At 40.2% G+C, this 16,331-nt stretch overlaps 1 protein-coding gene across 2 annotated transcripts in view; it reads right to left on the bottom strand.

Annotated features, from left to right (window-relative positions):
* Positions 1–10,291: 10,291 nt before the first annotated feature.
* The window catches only part of HSD17B11 (hydroxysteroid 17-beta dehydrogenase 11), a 33,066-nt gene continuing 27,026 nt past the window's right edge, over positions 10,292–16,331 (bottom strand). The window contains exons 6-7 of one of the 2 annotated variants that reach the window (XM_008706180.2): positions 14,937–15,053; positions 10,292–11,151 (exon numbers count right to left, since the gene is read on the bottom strand). In XM_008706180.2, coding sequence (XP_008704402.1) covers positions 11,061–11,151; positions 14,937–15,053 — 208 coding nt within the window. In that variant the 3' untranslated portion in view covers positions 10,292–11,060. The remainder of the gene's footprint in view (positions 11,152–14,936; positions 15,054–16,331) is intronic. The other variant, XM_008706181.2, reaches the window with a different exon arrangement.

Here is a 16,331-nt window from a genome sequence, read left to right as displayed (position 1 = left end):
AGGCGGAACTTGGCTTAACCTTCAAATTAAAGGAAAATGGATTATGCAATCAAAGAACTTTTCTTTAACATCCAGAACTTTCTCAGATGTGAGTGATGTTCAGTGAGATGAGAATATAAGATCCAACTTATAAATGGGAAAAATAAGCAGGCTTGTTGGATTTCTATTGAAGAAAAATATTTCCAAGACTGTATTAGACATATACAAAGGAAAGAACTTTGGTCCTTGTATCAGAAGGTTCACACTCAGAAAACATAAATCAGAATACTGACTCTTGTGAAATGGAGTAAATGAGTCACATTAGGTAAAGTTCATGGTAAAAGATCTTATTTCGTTTCTAAACAGAAGCGTATTTATTTAATATTTGCTTGTTACCTACAGCAATTCTGTGTAGCAGGCGGTGTTGAAGACATCGTTGAAATTCCCGTAGGGAGCAGGAACCCAGAACCTTAGAGGCTGCAGCCCCGGCTCTGCTGAGAGGTTCCTGAATACTGTGCAGGCTCTCGGCTTTTATTCTCCGCCATCAGGCAATTATGCTGTGGCTCTAGGTCAAAACTTCTAACGTTTTATTTAAGTCTAAACACTTGACCTCTCCAGCAAATTAAGCAGTCTCATCAGTGCCGTGCAGATTAGAAGGATCAATGATATCTGTTTAAGGAAGGGTACACTGTAGATTCTATGATAGATGAGAGAACTTCACAGCAGGTGTTCCTACAATACATTTCTCCCCGCCCATCAACTTCCTTCTTCTGATACAGAGAATCTAAATACAGTTACATTCTACATTCAAGCGGTATCTGTCAAGAATGCAGTCTTCGAAAACATTGTTATATCTGAATAACAGAACTGACATTCTTCTCCACACAGGAGCAATACTGTGGTAGCACTCTATTAGAGTGCCTGGGAATAACTCACAGAATTTATAGATTTACCTAGACCCTGTCCTGTTAGCAGAGATTAACACTAGAAGATGGAGAGTCTCTTATGTCGAAACAAGTCATTTTGAAATACATGTAGTGTTAATTCATTGCTGTAAGTTATACCCATTCAGCTTGCCAAGCGGAACAATGAAGTAGGTAAGGAGAAAACCTTCAGCGAAATCTTCGGTAAGATAACTGAGGCCCCAGATATACTGATAACTTTCCTCTTTTTACAGTAAACATGTTTAGCTCTTAATACTCTTGTCTGAAATTAACATCTGAGTGGGCTCCGGCATTAAGCATTACGAGAAAGAAGTACTACTTCTTGGATGGTATGCTGACAAGATGGGGCTTGGTCCCTTTTCGGGGTGCTAAGCACACGCTAGCACGGTTTGCCATTTAATCCTCCTGCAATTCTGTGTATAGCAGGCGGTGTTGAAGGCATTGTTGAAATTCCCGTAGGGAGCAGGAACCCAGAAGAATCTTAGAGACTGGGACCCCAGCTCTGCTGAGAGGCTCATGAATACTGTAGAGGTTCTGGGCTTTTATTCTCTGCCCTTTAAAAAAAAAAAAAAGTTTGCTCTGATTCGCTAACATCAGGCAATTACTGCTGTGACTCTAGATCTGAATTTTTTTTTTAAGATTTTACTTATTTATTTAACAGAGAGAGAGTGAGAGAGAGAGAGAGAGAACACACAAGCAGGGGGAACGGCAGACAGAGACAAAGGGAGAAGCAGGCTCCCTGCCAAGTGAGGAGCCTGATGTGGGACTCGATCCCAGGACCCTGGCATCATGACCTGAACCAAAGGCAGCCACTTAACCAACTGAGCCACCCAGGCATCCCTAGGCCTGAAAACTTTTAACTGTTGATTTGAGTGAATGAATTCAACTCTAAACCCACTTCTCCACAATTTAGTGGGAAAATTCATCTCAGCCATCGATAGGGCTGCTTCTGAGAATCACACCAAAATCAAAGAGGCTTATGTTGTCTTGGGGTAAACAGGAAAGACTTCTCTAATTATCAACTGTCATGGTATTCTGTGGTCCTAAACTAAGACCTTGATGACAGATGGCTCTTTTGTGGGGTAGAGAAATTCTGACCGTTGGCAAGGAACCAGCCCTCCCTGGACACACCATAAAGTCTGAGCCCTTGCTATCACCCTTGGGGCTCTGCCTGGGATGACTAGGATTCACTGGCCTTTCTTATTCCCTTTGAGAATATTCCCATGCTTGCCTTCAGAAACACTCTTCCCTGTCCCTGTCCCCATGCCACCATTCTCACTTGCCAGAAATCTATTCTTTTTAATGGAAATGATGATTAGAAAGAGTGAGGAATCAGGTCAAGGAAAAGGGTTACAATTGACCCTTAGTACGTCATCAACACCAGCTTGGCTAGTGCGTAAACAGCTAAGAAGGATTTTGCTGTGGGGACAGGGAGCAGTTATTAAGACCTTCCTCTTCCAGGCTTGGTGATAGATTTATTCCCTTGAAGAATTCTGGTGGTAGACATCATTCTTCCCATTTTATAGATGAGGTAGCCTGAAGAGATTCAACAAACTTAACCGAAAATCACACAGCTACTCAGAGGTCAGGCTGAGGATTTGAATGCAACCGCACTGTCGGACAGCCTCAGTGGGATTCTTGGAGAGTCGAACCATCACCCTAAACACCCTGTATCTCCTTTTGCCCAAGCTTTCCTTGGTATTCAAACAATATTCCATAATCAGCCAATGATAATCTCTGATTGAAGCTCTTTCATCTAGGAATTATTTTAAGGTGAAACAAAATGCTGCATGCAGGTGCCCGAGTATTCTACCTGAAAAAAGGCTAGCCTGGACTGACCCAATATCACAACAGTCTCAAGTTTCCTAAAGTTAAAATCCTGAGCCCGAAAATACTGGGATAGTCTGGGCCTGTGCTGGACATCACATCCTTCCAAAATACATAGGAATTTCCACTTGACCATAGAGTCGATCTGACCACTGAAGGTTTTTTTTTTCCTTTTTCTTTTTCATTTCCACTTTTTTTTTTTTTAATTGGTATAGGCATGGCTGGACAATCTTGGGACAAAAGAGATGTGCCTTTTACTTTCATAGTCTTCCCTATAATTACACGTGGCCTAGTACGGCAAAAAGAGCACTGGGCCATCTAATTCAAGCTAGCTGCGCTGGAACCTCTGTTTCAGATTACACAGTCTAATTCAGTCCTTTTACAGATGAGGAACCTCTGTTTCTCATCTGTAAAAGGACTGAATTAGATTGTGTAATCTCCTCTGTTATCTCCAGTTCCAGTTACATAAATCTCTTATAACCAACACATGCAAAACCTAGCATCTTCTGTACACCGTCTGTGTTCCCTAGCAGAGAATGGCATGTCTACCAAGTGTCCAAGGTAAAAACTTAGAATTACTCCTGCCTCCTTCCTTCTGCGCACCTCATCCCTCACCTCTCCAAAACCCTCTAACCTCTGGCACACACATTCAATATTGGTCACCATTCCCACATTTCCAGCCTGAATCTCTCCTCTGAATACCACACACATATAACCCCCTTTTCTTAATGTCTCTGCTGGTGTGACCAGCAGCATTTCACCTAAGATTTATGAAACTGAGCTTTTGATGTTACCCCAAACCTGTTCCAAACCCCATTATTCCAGTTGTTCAGGCCAAAAACTTAGTGTAATCCTTGATTCCTTCCACATTCATTACAAAAGCAATTCTGTTTGCTCTACCTTGAGAATATATCCAGAATTCTGTCACCTCTTATCACCTCCACTGCCACCACCCTGATGCAAGTCACCATCACCTCTTGTTCCCCCAGCATAGCAGCCAGAATGAATCTTTTTTTTTTTTTTTTTTTAAGTAGGCTCTACATCAGCATGGAGTCCAAAGTGGGGCTTGAACTCAGGACCTTGAGATGAAGACCTGAGCTGATATCAGGAGTCGAGCATAACTGAATGTGCCACCTAGGCACCCCCAGAATGAGTCTTTAAAATATGAGATCATGTCATGCTTCAGCTCAAAATCCCCATTACTTCTCACCTAAAATTTAAAGCTAAAGTCCTTACCATGAGCTAGAAGGCCATATGTAATCCAATCTTACTTACCCCTAGCTTCTTACCATATTAGAGTTCTCCAGAGAAATAGAACCAGGAGGAGGTTTTACATACATACATACATACATTTCACATACGCCAGGAGAATATCTTTCAAGGCATTGAGGAATTGGCTCACATTATTGTGGGAGGCAGCAACTCTGAAACCTGTAGGAGAGGCTGGCAGACTGGAAACTCCCGGGCAGAAGTTGATGCTACAGTCTTGAGGCAGAATTTCTTCTGGCTCCGGGTGTCTTAGTTCAGGCTGTTACAGCACAATACCAAAGACCAAGTGGATTGAAAGCAACCAAAATTTATTCTTCCGAGTCCTAGAGGCGCAATTCCAAAATCAAGCCACCAGGATTTAGTGTCTTGGTGAAAGCCTGCCTCCTGGTTCACAAGCCAAGCAGCCTGTCGCTCTTGCTGTGTCTTCACATAGCAGAAGGCGAGGGAGCTCTCCAGGATCTTTTACAAGAATGCTAATCCCATTTATGAGGCTCATGAACTAATCATCCCAGAGGCCCCACCTCCACACACCATTACTTTGAGGATTAGGTTTCAACCTAGGAACTTTGTGGGGGAGACAAACATTCGATCCATAGCACAGAGAAAGCTCAGTTTTGTTTTCAGGCCTTCCAACTCATTGGATAAGGTCCATCCACATCATTAAGAATAATTTTGTCTTTTAAAAGCTATTGATTATAAATGTTAACCACAAATAACTTCACAACAATATCTAGATTAGTGTTGCACTGAAGAGTTGAAAACTATGAAGCCTATGTTGACCTATAAAACTCTCACTAGCCTCACACTCTTTCAGTTCTCTGAGCCATACCAGTCCCCTTGCTGATCCTCAGCCCACAGACATGTTTCTATCTGAAGACCGTTGTACTTTACTGCTTCCTCTCCGAGTGCTCTTCTGCAGAACAGCCACGTGGCTACCTCTATCTTCCCTTTAAGTCTTTTTTAGAACTTCTCACTCCATATCTAAGATTGCAACCCTGCCTACAGGGCCATGCCCTGTAAGATTCCTCTGTCCTCTATTTTTCTCCTTGATACTTATTACTGTGGAGTATACTATATATTTACGTTAGTTTACCTTCTTTATTGTCTACATTGCCCTAGAGCAAAGCTTCCTAAGGAAGTGATTTGTTTTTATGTATTTCGCTCAATGGTATATCCCCAATGCCTGGAATAGTAGCTAAGACTTGCAAAGGGTTTGATATGTATTTGTTGAGTGAATGCCATTTATTCATTTTCCCTCTCCTAAATATCTCTTTGCCACCATGTGCATTCCAGGCCACCATCATTTCTGGCCAGGGTTGCTGTGAACAGACTCCAACTGGTCTCCCTCCATCTATTCTTGCCCTTCTTCTAATGCATTCTCCCATCCGCAGTATTTGTAAATCTGATGATGCCGTCCTACCAAAACCTTTCACTAGCCCTCCTTGATGCTGAGACTCTGGTGACTGAGCTCTCTGATATGTTCTCTATTTTCTCTCTGCACCACACTCTGTTATCCAAGACGGACCTTCTAGTCCTTGAATGTGCCATGATCTCTCACCTCCCAGTGCCTCTACACATGGTTTCCTATATCTGGAACATTTCGCTACCAATGGCCAGCCCTATGCACCCTTTGGTCCCATTTATGGCTCACCTCACACCCTCCCCCATCTTCAGGTCTGAAGTGATCTAGATGGCTCTCCTTCTATTTAGGACCATTGTAGGCACTTTGCACCAGATATAGAGGTAAAGGGGCAAGAGATTTCTATCCTCCCAAGGATAGAAATCAGAAAAACAAGTGGTATATGTGTAATACTTTGATAGTCTGAGATGGAGCGATGCAATGGCAAGCGGGTGGGGTGGAAGAAGATTTCAGGAATATTTTTACAATGGTAGAAAACAGAAAATAGTTGAAAGCAAAGAGACACGGTCAGGCGGAAGAGTTGATTAAGTTAGGGAAGACTAATTAGAAGGAACAAGGAAAGAAGAATACTGAAAAGTACACTATGAGATCAAGACGCCACTCTTTTGCTACTATAAGGAAGAGTTGGATTGATATGCAGAGATGAAGCAACAGGTTTGATAAACAAAAAATAAGCTGAGGCCTCTATAAGATGTGAACTTGGGGTTTGCATTGGATAGAAATCAGGTTTTCAGGGTGCCTGGGAGACTTCGATTAGCGCATCTGCCTTCGGTTCATTCTATGATCCAGGGTCTGGACTAGATCCCCACGTCAGGCTCCTGCTCAGTGGGGAGCCTGCTTCACTACTGCCCTCTCCCCTGCTTGTGCTCTCACTCTCTCTCTCTCAAATAAATAAATAAGATCTTAAAAAAAAAAAAAAAAAAGAAACTAGGTTTAGGAGCCTCAAAGAAATTTACAAGACATTTAAGACTACCTAATACCGCTTTATCAGTTCGGCAGTACACAGAACCTTTGACAGTGTACTAATGAACTCTCAGAAAGGAGGGGAACAATATTTTTTGAAGAGTTACATTCTTTAACTTGTACTTGTGAAATTACTATAGTTAGACTAAACAAACAGTGAGGTTACAGTAATGTACATAAATCCTATAACTTTCTCATTTCATGGAGATCCAAAAGAAAGGGTGGTATTTCCAGTAACCAGGTTCAGTCTCTGTCCCTGATGTTTTGACTTATTTAGGTCATTTAAGTGGAGTCATGCAATATTTGTCCCTTCGGGCCCTCGATCACCTAGCATAATGTTTGTAAGGTTCATGCATGTTGTAGCATGTATCAGAATGCATTCATTTTTAAAAGGAATAATATGGGATGCCTGGGTGGTGCAGTCGATTAAGTGGCTGCCTTCGAGCTCAGATGGTCATGCGGTCCTGGGATCGAGTCCCATGTCGGGCTCCTCTTCATCAGGAGCCTGCTTCTCCCTCTGCCTGCTCTCCCCTGCTTGTGGCTCTATCTCAGTCTCTCTGACAAATGAGTAAATCTTACAAAAAAAAAAAAAGAATAATATGGCCTTGTTTGTATATATTACATTTTGTTTATCCATTCATCCGATTCACGGACACCTGAGTTGTTTCTACCTTGGGGTGTTGGAGTCACGCTGCTTTATCACTTCCGGCCTTTTGGCTAAGATCACGTGGAAGTCACACCACTTTTAAGTGGCGACTTGGCTCCTAAATCTCAATGCTCATTCCTATAGCATCACAGAGGATGATTGCCTTTAGTATATATCCTCAATCTCCTCCAAAGCTTAAGGAGTTTGGAAATGGGCACCTCCTGTGAAATAATTAGTTCACTGAAATATGGATGCTGAAATTTCATGAATAAATGAATCACACTAAGGTTGGTTGGCCAATACTTATTAAGTCTCCTACGAAGATAATATCTCTGCTTTCTCCTTTTCCTTCAATTAAACACACACACACACACACACACACACACACACACACATGGTTTACAGAGGAGATACCAAAGAGAATACCAAAGACCAGTAGCTGATGCACTATCTCTAGCATTATTTCTAGGGCACCTGGATGGCTCCAGTCAGTTAAAATGTCGCCTTCGACTCAGGTCGAGATCCCGAGTCCTGGGGTCAGTCTGCATCGAGCACCACTCATGTGGGACGTCTGCTTCTCCCTCTCCCTCCTCCACTCGATTCTCTCATCAAATAAATAAAGAAAATAAAATTTTAAAAAACAGAATGTATTTCTAGGTGAAACTTCACTGTGCAACTCAGCACAGAACTGCTATGCCTAATGATCAAGAGCTCTTTCTCCAGGATTCCTTTGTCCCTGTGCCAAAGCTTTAAGTAGGAATTCATACGTCTCCAAACTCAGTGTTTCTCAATCTACTAGAACACGTGGACAAAGTCTCAGCAGCAAACCTGGCTTACTCTCCAGTCCCATCCACACTTGGATAGCTCTTCCCGAGGATCTGTGTGGAGGTGGCTCCCTGTTGGCTTAGAGCTAAGGACTGAGCCGGAGAAGAGTACAGAGCAGAGCCATGTATGTCTTGGGTATCCTCAGCTTCTGCTCACCATCACCTACTCCTGCTTGGAGGCACTGGTGAAGGTTTTCTTTCCCGAAGAAGAAATCTGTGGCCGGGGGAGGTTGTTCTCATTACAGGAGCGGGCGACGGAATAGGAGGTGGCTTCTAGTGAATTTACAAGGAAGAGCAGCTGTTCTGTGGGATATTAATAAGTAATGCAAGCCACTTCTGCCCATCTTTTAAAGTCACAGCATATTTGTAAAGCATTATTTGACTTAGCACTCTTCTATTTCTTTTTCACAGCATTCAAACCATTCTCCAGTGCCTTATTCTACATTTGCATTTGGATGGTTTGACAAAGGAGACATAATGAGAACTAAGCAGTGATTTTATGCCATGATATGTATAGGTTGATACTACAGACTCGGAGCCAGGCTGCTTCTGAGCTTCCCTTTTTTTTTTTTTCTTTCTTTCTTTCTTTCTTATTTTATGTATTTATTTGAGAGAGAGAGACACAAGGCGAGGTGGGGTGGGGGCAAGGAAGAGGAGAAGAGCAGACTCCATGAAACAGGGGAACCATGGACTCAATCCCAGGACCCTGAGATCATGACCTGAGCGAAGGCAGATGTATCGACTGACCACTCAAACCCCATCATTTCCTTATCTTTCAAAGGGAAATAATACTCACAGGATAGGCAAGAACAGGGTCAGCAAACTACAGCCTAACAGGCCAAACCTGGTCCTAAGGTAGGCTGTTGAGCTAGGAATGTTTTTACATTATTGAAAGCATGTCAAAACAAAAACCAAAAAGAAAGAAAGAACACTATGCGATCAGGTTACTCTTGAGTGCCTCCTCATATCCACAAATCCTAAAATATTTCTTTCTGGCAATTTACAGAAAAGTTTGTGTACTCTGAGCAAGCGGATTAAACAAAGTAACTCTTGGCTAAGTGCTTAGAACAATGCTCAGCCATAGTAATATTAGTTGTGTTAGAATAACATGCCGACGTGGTTAAGTTTGTCTTGAGCACTCAGTTTTCTTGTACTATTATTTGTAAATGCTATGCTAGCTACTCAGATTAAGAGTGAAATAGCTGAAATTTTGTAGTCCTTTCCTGCTGAAACTTGTGTGAACTTCTTATGAAACATGCCATAGAAAAATGTTACCGGATTTTAAGACTGGAAAAAACGCGTGAAGTGTTTGTTTTTTGTTTTTTGGTTTTTTTTGAAGAATCAGATTTTCCACAAATCACAGTGAGATCTTAACTGCCATTATATTACTGCTCCTCATGTTTCACTGCTATCATGTGTCCAGCTGTCCCTATTTCTTAAAGCTTTAAAATATAATCCTGGGGGCACCCCAAGGCTCAGTTGATAGAGCATGTGTGACTCAATTGGGGTTATAAGTCAGAGTTCCCGTTGGGTGCAAAGGACTGCAAAATAAAATCTTTAAAAATGTCACTTGAGCTAGAAAATGATTCTTTTCTGGTTCTTTTCAGACAACAAGAATATAACAAGGGGAAAAGTTGATAGAATTCTGCATGTAACAGACACAGGCATTTAATAGATGAGTTGATATACATGAAAGTGATTTGGCATCGAGTTTGGGCCTTGAAGAGTTTCAATGCGACCTTACAGGGATAGAATTTACAAATTGAGTTGTCTGGTGTTCTCCACAAGCATTCATCAAAAAAATAGAAATAAGTATGAAATCCATGAAAAGGGACTGATAAATCTAACCTTTGGATCTTTCAGATGTGTGTTGGAGGGAAAGGATTCATTCTTTTACATTTTTAAAGTTCCAGTGACAAGGAATAAAAATGACTTATTTAGATTCTGCCTGAAGGATGTGTCTCTAACCTGCACGGATTTTGGCTTTGAATCTTTGGATTTTATGGTTCATTATCAGGTATTAAATTATTCACTCTAAAGGCTAAATGTAACAGGTCTCCTTTACCTGTGAAGTACCAACTGCTTTGTTGTAGCTGGCTTCTTTTGCTTACCTAATGAATATACCAGCTTGCCCTCACTCGATCTAAACTTGCTTTTAGGAAAACTCAGAAATTAAGTAGTAAGACCATGCAACCTGGGTTGAAGCTAGAGCAACGTATTTTTGCTCACAAAGACAAGGCATTATATTTTTGCAGTTCCTGTAGCTCAGTTATAAGCCAATACGATAATTTAATTATTCAGTCAAAGCCTCTGAGGACAGCTCTTGGTTACAATGCTCTTTCTGACTAACCTGGTGAATCTAGAGCCAAGGAGTAAGCAAAGCTAAATAACTATCAAGATGAAAAGATGGAGACAAAAGTTTAAGTCTGATCTGTTTATTGTTGCCATTGTGGGTACATTCTCCTAATTCTCTGCCTCAAATCCCAATGATGTCTTTATACCTGCAACACGAGTCGATCTCTGGTTTCCTTGAGCTAAAATGTCTGGCTTTGGAATGTGAGGCATCTTTCAGGAAACAGAGTGGTAATGTGTAAGATGAAATGTTTGAGTAATATTTCTTACATCATATGAAACTGTGAAATGCCACTAGATACAGTCCTTCAGTGTATTTAGAGAGCCTGAAGGTTTTTCTTTTATAGAAAATAGAAAAGGAAACGTGCAATAAAATTTAAGTGCAATTCGAAATAAAAATATATCTTACACATTTATAGTACAAATTTTGGAAAGACTTCACAAGCCACAAAATCTTAGAAATTATTATAAAATTATTTCTATTCCTTTTCTCCATTTTCTATAAGGTCAATTCCTAAGATATTCCCCTCTTTGTATTGTATGAAATTAGCTTTCTGCTAAGGGACAAGTGATAATAAATGAGGACTGCCAGGGCCTCAAAAGATGACATTGAAGAAAGAAAGATAATGAGGAAAGCAGAAGTCTAAATATTAAAGTTCTGATTAGTATTAGATGAAATTGACTTAACCCTGGTATATCAGTTCTATTTATTTATAGCTAATGTATGAAGAAGAATTTAAGTTACACTACTTAAACATAATAATGTTTTGGAAAGCAGGTATTTTTGAAGATATGTATTTACGTCAACTAAACGTGGAATGTAATCCATGTAGGATTTATTGTCCTTTAGTTTTATATCCAATAACTGCATCAAACCTAATATCGATCTTTCGTTTTAAAAATGCCAGGAAACGCTCAGGAAGGATCCTAAAAAAAAGATACATGAAAATAATTAGGAAATTAATATTAAGTGCATTTATAAAATATCTTTTAAAACGCTTACATTTCTCATATATCATCCTTTTTTGCATAAGAAAAAGAGCTTTTTAATTTATATTCTATGTATGAGGCAGCTGTACTTAGTGTATAAATCATATGCTGGAATACAGTCACACAGCCCTGCGATACAATGAGAGGAAGGGAGAACAGGCACAAACAAGATGGAAACTATTTTGTTGGACTTTCTCTTTTCCTTTCTCTTTCTTTTTTCTTTCTTTCTCTCTTTCCTTTAAGAATAAGGAAGTTTTTTGGATATTTCTTTAAAAAACAGACTTTAGCCTTATTGTCCTAGTCCCCACTTAATAATGGGTATTTGTAAAGTCTCCCCATTATAATGCTGTTTTCTCATCCACAGCTGGCTATGGAAATGTCTGCAGGATGGATCTTTCCATCCTACCGTCTACAGAGAGCCTCGGATGAGTATGTGCTATAATCCTTGTCTAAAAACTAAAGACGTGATTTGTCTCTTACTTCCCTGCACTATTTTCTAATGCATGTAAGTGCTGCTGTGACAGCAAACAAAAAAAATTCATAGCAACTTCTTGTCATCAGTAGTTTCTCAATCAGTAGAGATACTACATATCTATAATCTGTGATTTGGGTGTATCCTTTATCATGTATTATTTTAAACAAGATCAGTCTTTTTTTTTAAGGGTCAGTTAGATAAACAAGATTAGTTTTAAGATTAGGAGATTTAACTCTGAGTCACTACTATGTGTTCTTTCCAATTAAATCCATTTCATTGTCAAAAGGAAAAGGAAGGAGGCTTCACCTCCTTTAGGGTAGGAGTGACTTGAAATATTTAGTTTTTGAACTAGATACACGCCTGTGTTTCTCAGAGGATCTAAGAGAGGAGGTATCTAGAACTGCAGAGTTGAGAGGCTAAAGGCTTTTAAAACAAGAAACATGACATGGGAAAGGAAGTGAGAACAGAAACTAATTTTATACTTTATAATCTAAAATATTATTTAAAATGTTCCACTGAGAGACCGAGGAGACAGAACTGCTAAATGAAAATGCAGATAAAGCACTTGGTTTTGAGCATAATGCTGAATAAGTTATTTAACTTTTGAGTTTAAACTCCTCACTTGAAAATGGAAAAATTAACATCTACTCCATCGCGTTCTTGTGAAGAATCAATGTGTTAATATAAAATGCTTTAAACACTTTATTTTGTACATGGTGGACACATAGTAGGTCTAATTTTTTTCCTCTCCACCCTATATGGGCAGACCTCAGAGATACTGCAGGTTTGGTGCCGAACAGCTGCAATAAAGCGAGTCCAGTGAAATTTTTGGTGTCCCAGTGCATATAAAGATTATGTTTACACTATACCGTAGTCTCTTAAGTGTGCAATAGCATTATGTCTAAAAAAATTTTTATAGACCGTAATTAAAAGACACTTTATTGCTAAAACATGCTAACCAACATCTGAGCTTTCAGGGAGTTGTAATCAGCGATCACAGATCACCGTAACAAATTGTGAAAAAGTGTGAAACAGTGCAAGAGTTATCGGCATGTGACAGAGACATGAAGTCAGAAAACGGTGCTGGAAAAATGACACTGACAGGGTTGCTTGATACAGGGTTACCACAAACCTTCAGTTTGTAAAAACACAGTATCTGAGAGTACAGTGAGGTGAAGGGTAATAGAATGAAGAATGCTGGTACTTAAGAATATGGAGGAATTCACCACATTCCGATGAGACTGAGAATCTAAACAGAATATGTAAGTTGGTGTAACTACAGTTGAACCTTGCACAACACACATATATCTTTTGACTCTCCAAAAACTTAACTACTAAAAGCCTACTGTTGACTAGAAGCCTTACTGACCACCTAAACAATCAACATGTGTTTTACATGTTATATGTATTATACGCTATATTCTTCCCCCCCATACTATAGTCTTACAGTAAACTAGAGAAAATAAAATGTTATTAAGAAAATCATAAGGAAGAGAAAATACATTTATAGTACTGTATTGTATCAAAAAAAAAATCCACCTCTAAATACATCTGACCAGATAGCATTAAAATAAGGCCTGGTAGGGGCACCTGGGTGGCTCAGTTGTTAAGCGTCTGCCTTTGGCTCAGGGCGTGATCCCGGAGTTCTGGGATCGAGCCCCATGTCAGGCTCTTGCGCTGGAAGCCTGCTTCTTCCTCTCCCACTCCCCCTGCTTGTGTTCCCTCTCTTGCTGGCTGTCTCTATCTCTGTCAAATAAATAAATAAAATCTTTTAAAAAATAATAAAAAAATAAAATAAAATAAGGCCTGGCAACTGAGCACCAAACATTCACAGTCAGAGAAAAATCGGCAATGCTAATAATAGCGTTACTTATAATAATAATAATAGCTGTATATAACATTTATTGAGTATTTATAGTATACTAAATAATTTAAGTGTGCCATTTTATTTATACCTCACAGTCCTATAATGTCTACCTGTCTCCATGTGACAGATATTTAAAATTACCTTCCCAAGCGATCTTGATACCCCACCATGTTGCAGAAACCTGACTGCAGGGACAGAGAACAAGAGGCAGGCTGGCTGGCTGGCTGGCTTCCTTCCTTCCTTCCCTCTTTTAACCTAAGCCACCTCTTCACATTCCCCTCATGACCTGGACCAGCCTCACTGCTACACGGTGTTCCCGTACGAGTAATGAGGCAATGTGTTATGGGGAAGGCGGTTAAGCCAGCGGTTCCCAATCTTGGCTGTACATCAGAATCACTTGGAAAGTTGTCTCTCTCAGAGACCGGCCCACATCCAGGCCAATTACATCAGTCGTGGGGAGTAGGTCCCAGGCGTTAGTATTTTGAAAACTCCCAAGTGAATGCCAATGTGACTAAAGCTGAGAGCTAGTGCCCTAAAGAAATGCTTCTCAAATTTGAATATGCATTCAAATCACCTGTGGATGCTACAAGAATGCAAATTCTGATTCAGGACATCAAGAGATTCTGTTTTTCTAACACACTCCCAGGTGATGCTGATGCCACTGGTCCATACAAGTAGTCAGGCTCAAGGATCTCTAAAATTCTACAGGGTTATTTAACAGTTCCTATGCTTCAGTATGATTTTACACAAAATAAGAGCCCGATGATTATCTTTGCATATTTAGATGAATATCTAAAACCTTACAATGGTCTCCTCCAATATCTAGTTCCATGATTCCATTATGTAATGATGCTTACAAGCTATCCTTCTTGGGATGCCAGAGTGGCTCAGTCAGTTAAGCGTCTGCCTCCGACTCAGGTCATGATCCCAGGGTCCTGGGATGGAGTCCCGCATCGGGCTCCTTGCTCAGTGCAGAGCCTGCTTCTCCCTCTCTCTCTGCTGCTCCCCCTGCTTGTGCTCTCTCCCTCTCTCTCGCTCTCTGACAAATAAATAAATAAAATCTTTAAAAAAAAAACAACTATCCTTCTTCATAGTCATTCATCTGTGAGATAAGACTTTCAGAAATATACATCTTTCTTTCTCTAAAAAGAAAACTTAAAAACTTGTGGAAATTATTCAGTTCATTAACCCCATTGCTATACAAACGCTGCATCAAGGATTAACAAATGTGGTTTTAAAAACTGATGGATTGTTGAAGCCTATCTTTTTTATACCTTAATTCCATTTAATTGTACTTTACCAAATGTCTCGTTTTAAATCTGAGTAAAAAGATGTAATACATAAATATTTATCATGCTGATAAACGTAAATATCACTTACTTTTCCACCACTGTTAAAAAGCTTATACAAGATGGAATAAAAATCATTTTCTGCTCAGTCAGGATCCCATTCACCAGCTTGTCTACCACTTCCTCCGGTTCCAGGGTGGGTCCCAAACTGAAATCAGAAGTAGTCTTCAGCAACCAAACACTTCACGGAAGCTTTGGCTTTAGTGAGGCGCTAAACAAAGAAGCTAAATTACCGTAGTCAGCACAACATCACGGACTTGCAGTACCTGGCCCATTGTAAGTGCTCAAAAATAGTAGCTGCTGTAGCATGAATAATAGCCACGACCACTTATTTAGTGCTTATCACGTACTGTGCACTGTGCTAAACACGCCCCACAGGCCATCACACGGAAGTTTTGCAACAGCCTGTGACGGAGAGACTACAGTCCTAATTGTGCAAATGAGAATTATAGAAGTAGCCAGAACTCAAAAATAATTGAGTTAGATTAGGACTGACAAACTCACTTTTAAATCTTTAGAAGTCTTGGGGAGCCTAGGTGGCCAGTCCATTGAGCTCAGTCAATTGAGCTCAGATCATGGTCCCAGAGTCCTGGGATCAAGCCCCACATCAGGACGTCCTGCTTAGTGGGGAGTCTGCTTCTCCGTCTCTCTCTGTCCCTCCCCCTGCTTGTGCTCTCCTTCTCTCTCGCTCTCTCTCAAATAAATAAATAAATAGAATCTTGAAAAAAATCTTTAGAGGTGTTGGGGAAAAAGACAAGTACCGTTATACAAGTTTTATTATATACTAAGACTCTTTAGCGAACAATTTCTAAAGAATCAGAGAAAATTAAAGTATAAAAATGTCTCCAGTGCCTAGTATCCAAAATCTATAAAGAACTTAACAACACCCAAGGAACAAATAATCCAATCAAGAAATGGGCAGAAGACATGAACAGACATTTCTGCAAAGAAGACAACCAAATGGACAACAGACACATGGAAAAGTGCTCAATATCACTCAATATCACTTGGCATCAGGGAAATACAAATCAAAACCACAATGCGATACCACCTCACACCAGTCAGAATGGCTAAAATGAACAAGTCAGGAAACGACAGATGTTGGTGAGGATGTGGAGAAAGGGGAACCCTCTTACACTGTTGGTAGGAATGCAAGCTGGTGCAGCCACTCTGGAAAACAGTCTGGAGGTTCCTCAAAAAGTTGAAAATAGAACTACCCTACGACCCAGCAATTGCACTACTGGGTATTTACCCCAAAGATACAAATGTAGTGATCTGAAGGGGCACCTGCACCCCCATCTTTATAGCAGCTATGTCCACGATAGCCAAACTATGGAAAGAGCCCAGATGTCCATCTATAGGTGAATGGATAAAGAAGATGGTGTGTGTGTGTGTGTGTGTGTGTGTGTGTGTGTGTGTGTGTGTG

The sequence above is a fragment of the Ursus maritimus genome, unplaced genomic scaffold (genome assembly GCF_017311325.1).
Source record: "Ursus maritimus isolate PB19 unplaced genomic scaffold, ASM1731132v1 scaffold_8, whole genome shotgun sequence".
NCBI lineage: Eukaryota > Metazoa > Chordata > Mammalia > Carnivora > Ursidae > Ursus > Ursus maritimus.
The sequence above is the reverse complement of the archived record's forward strand: the minus strand, read 5'-3'. Positions and strand labels throughout refer to the sequence as shown.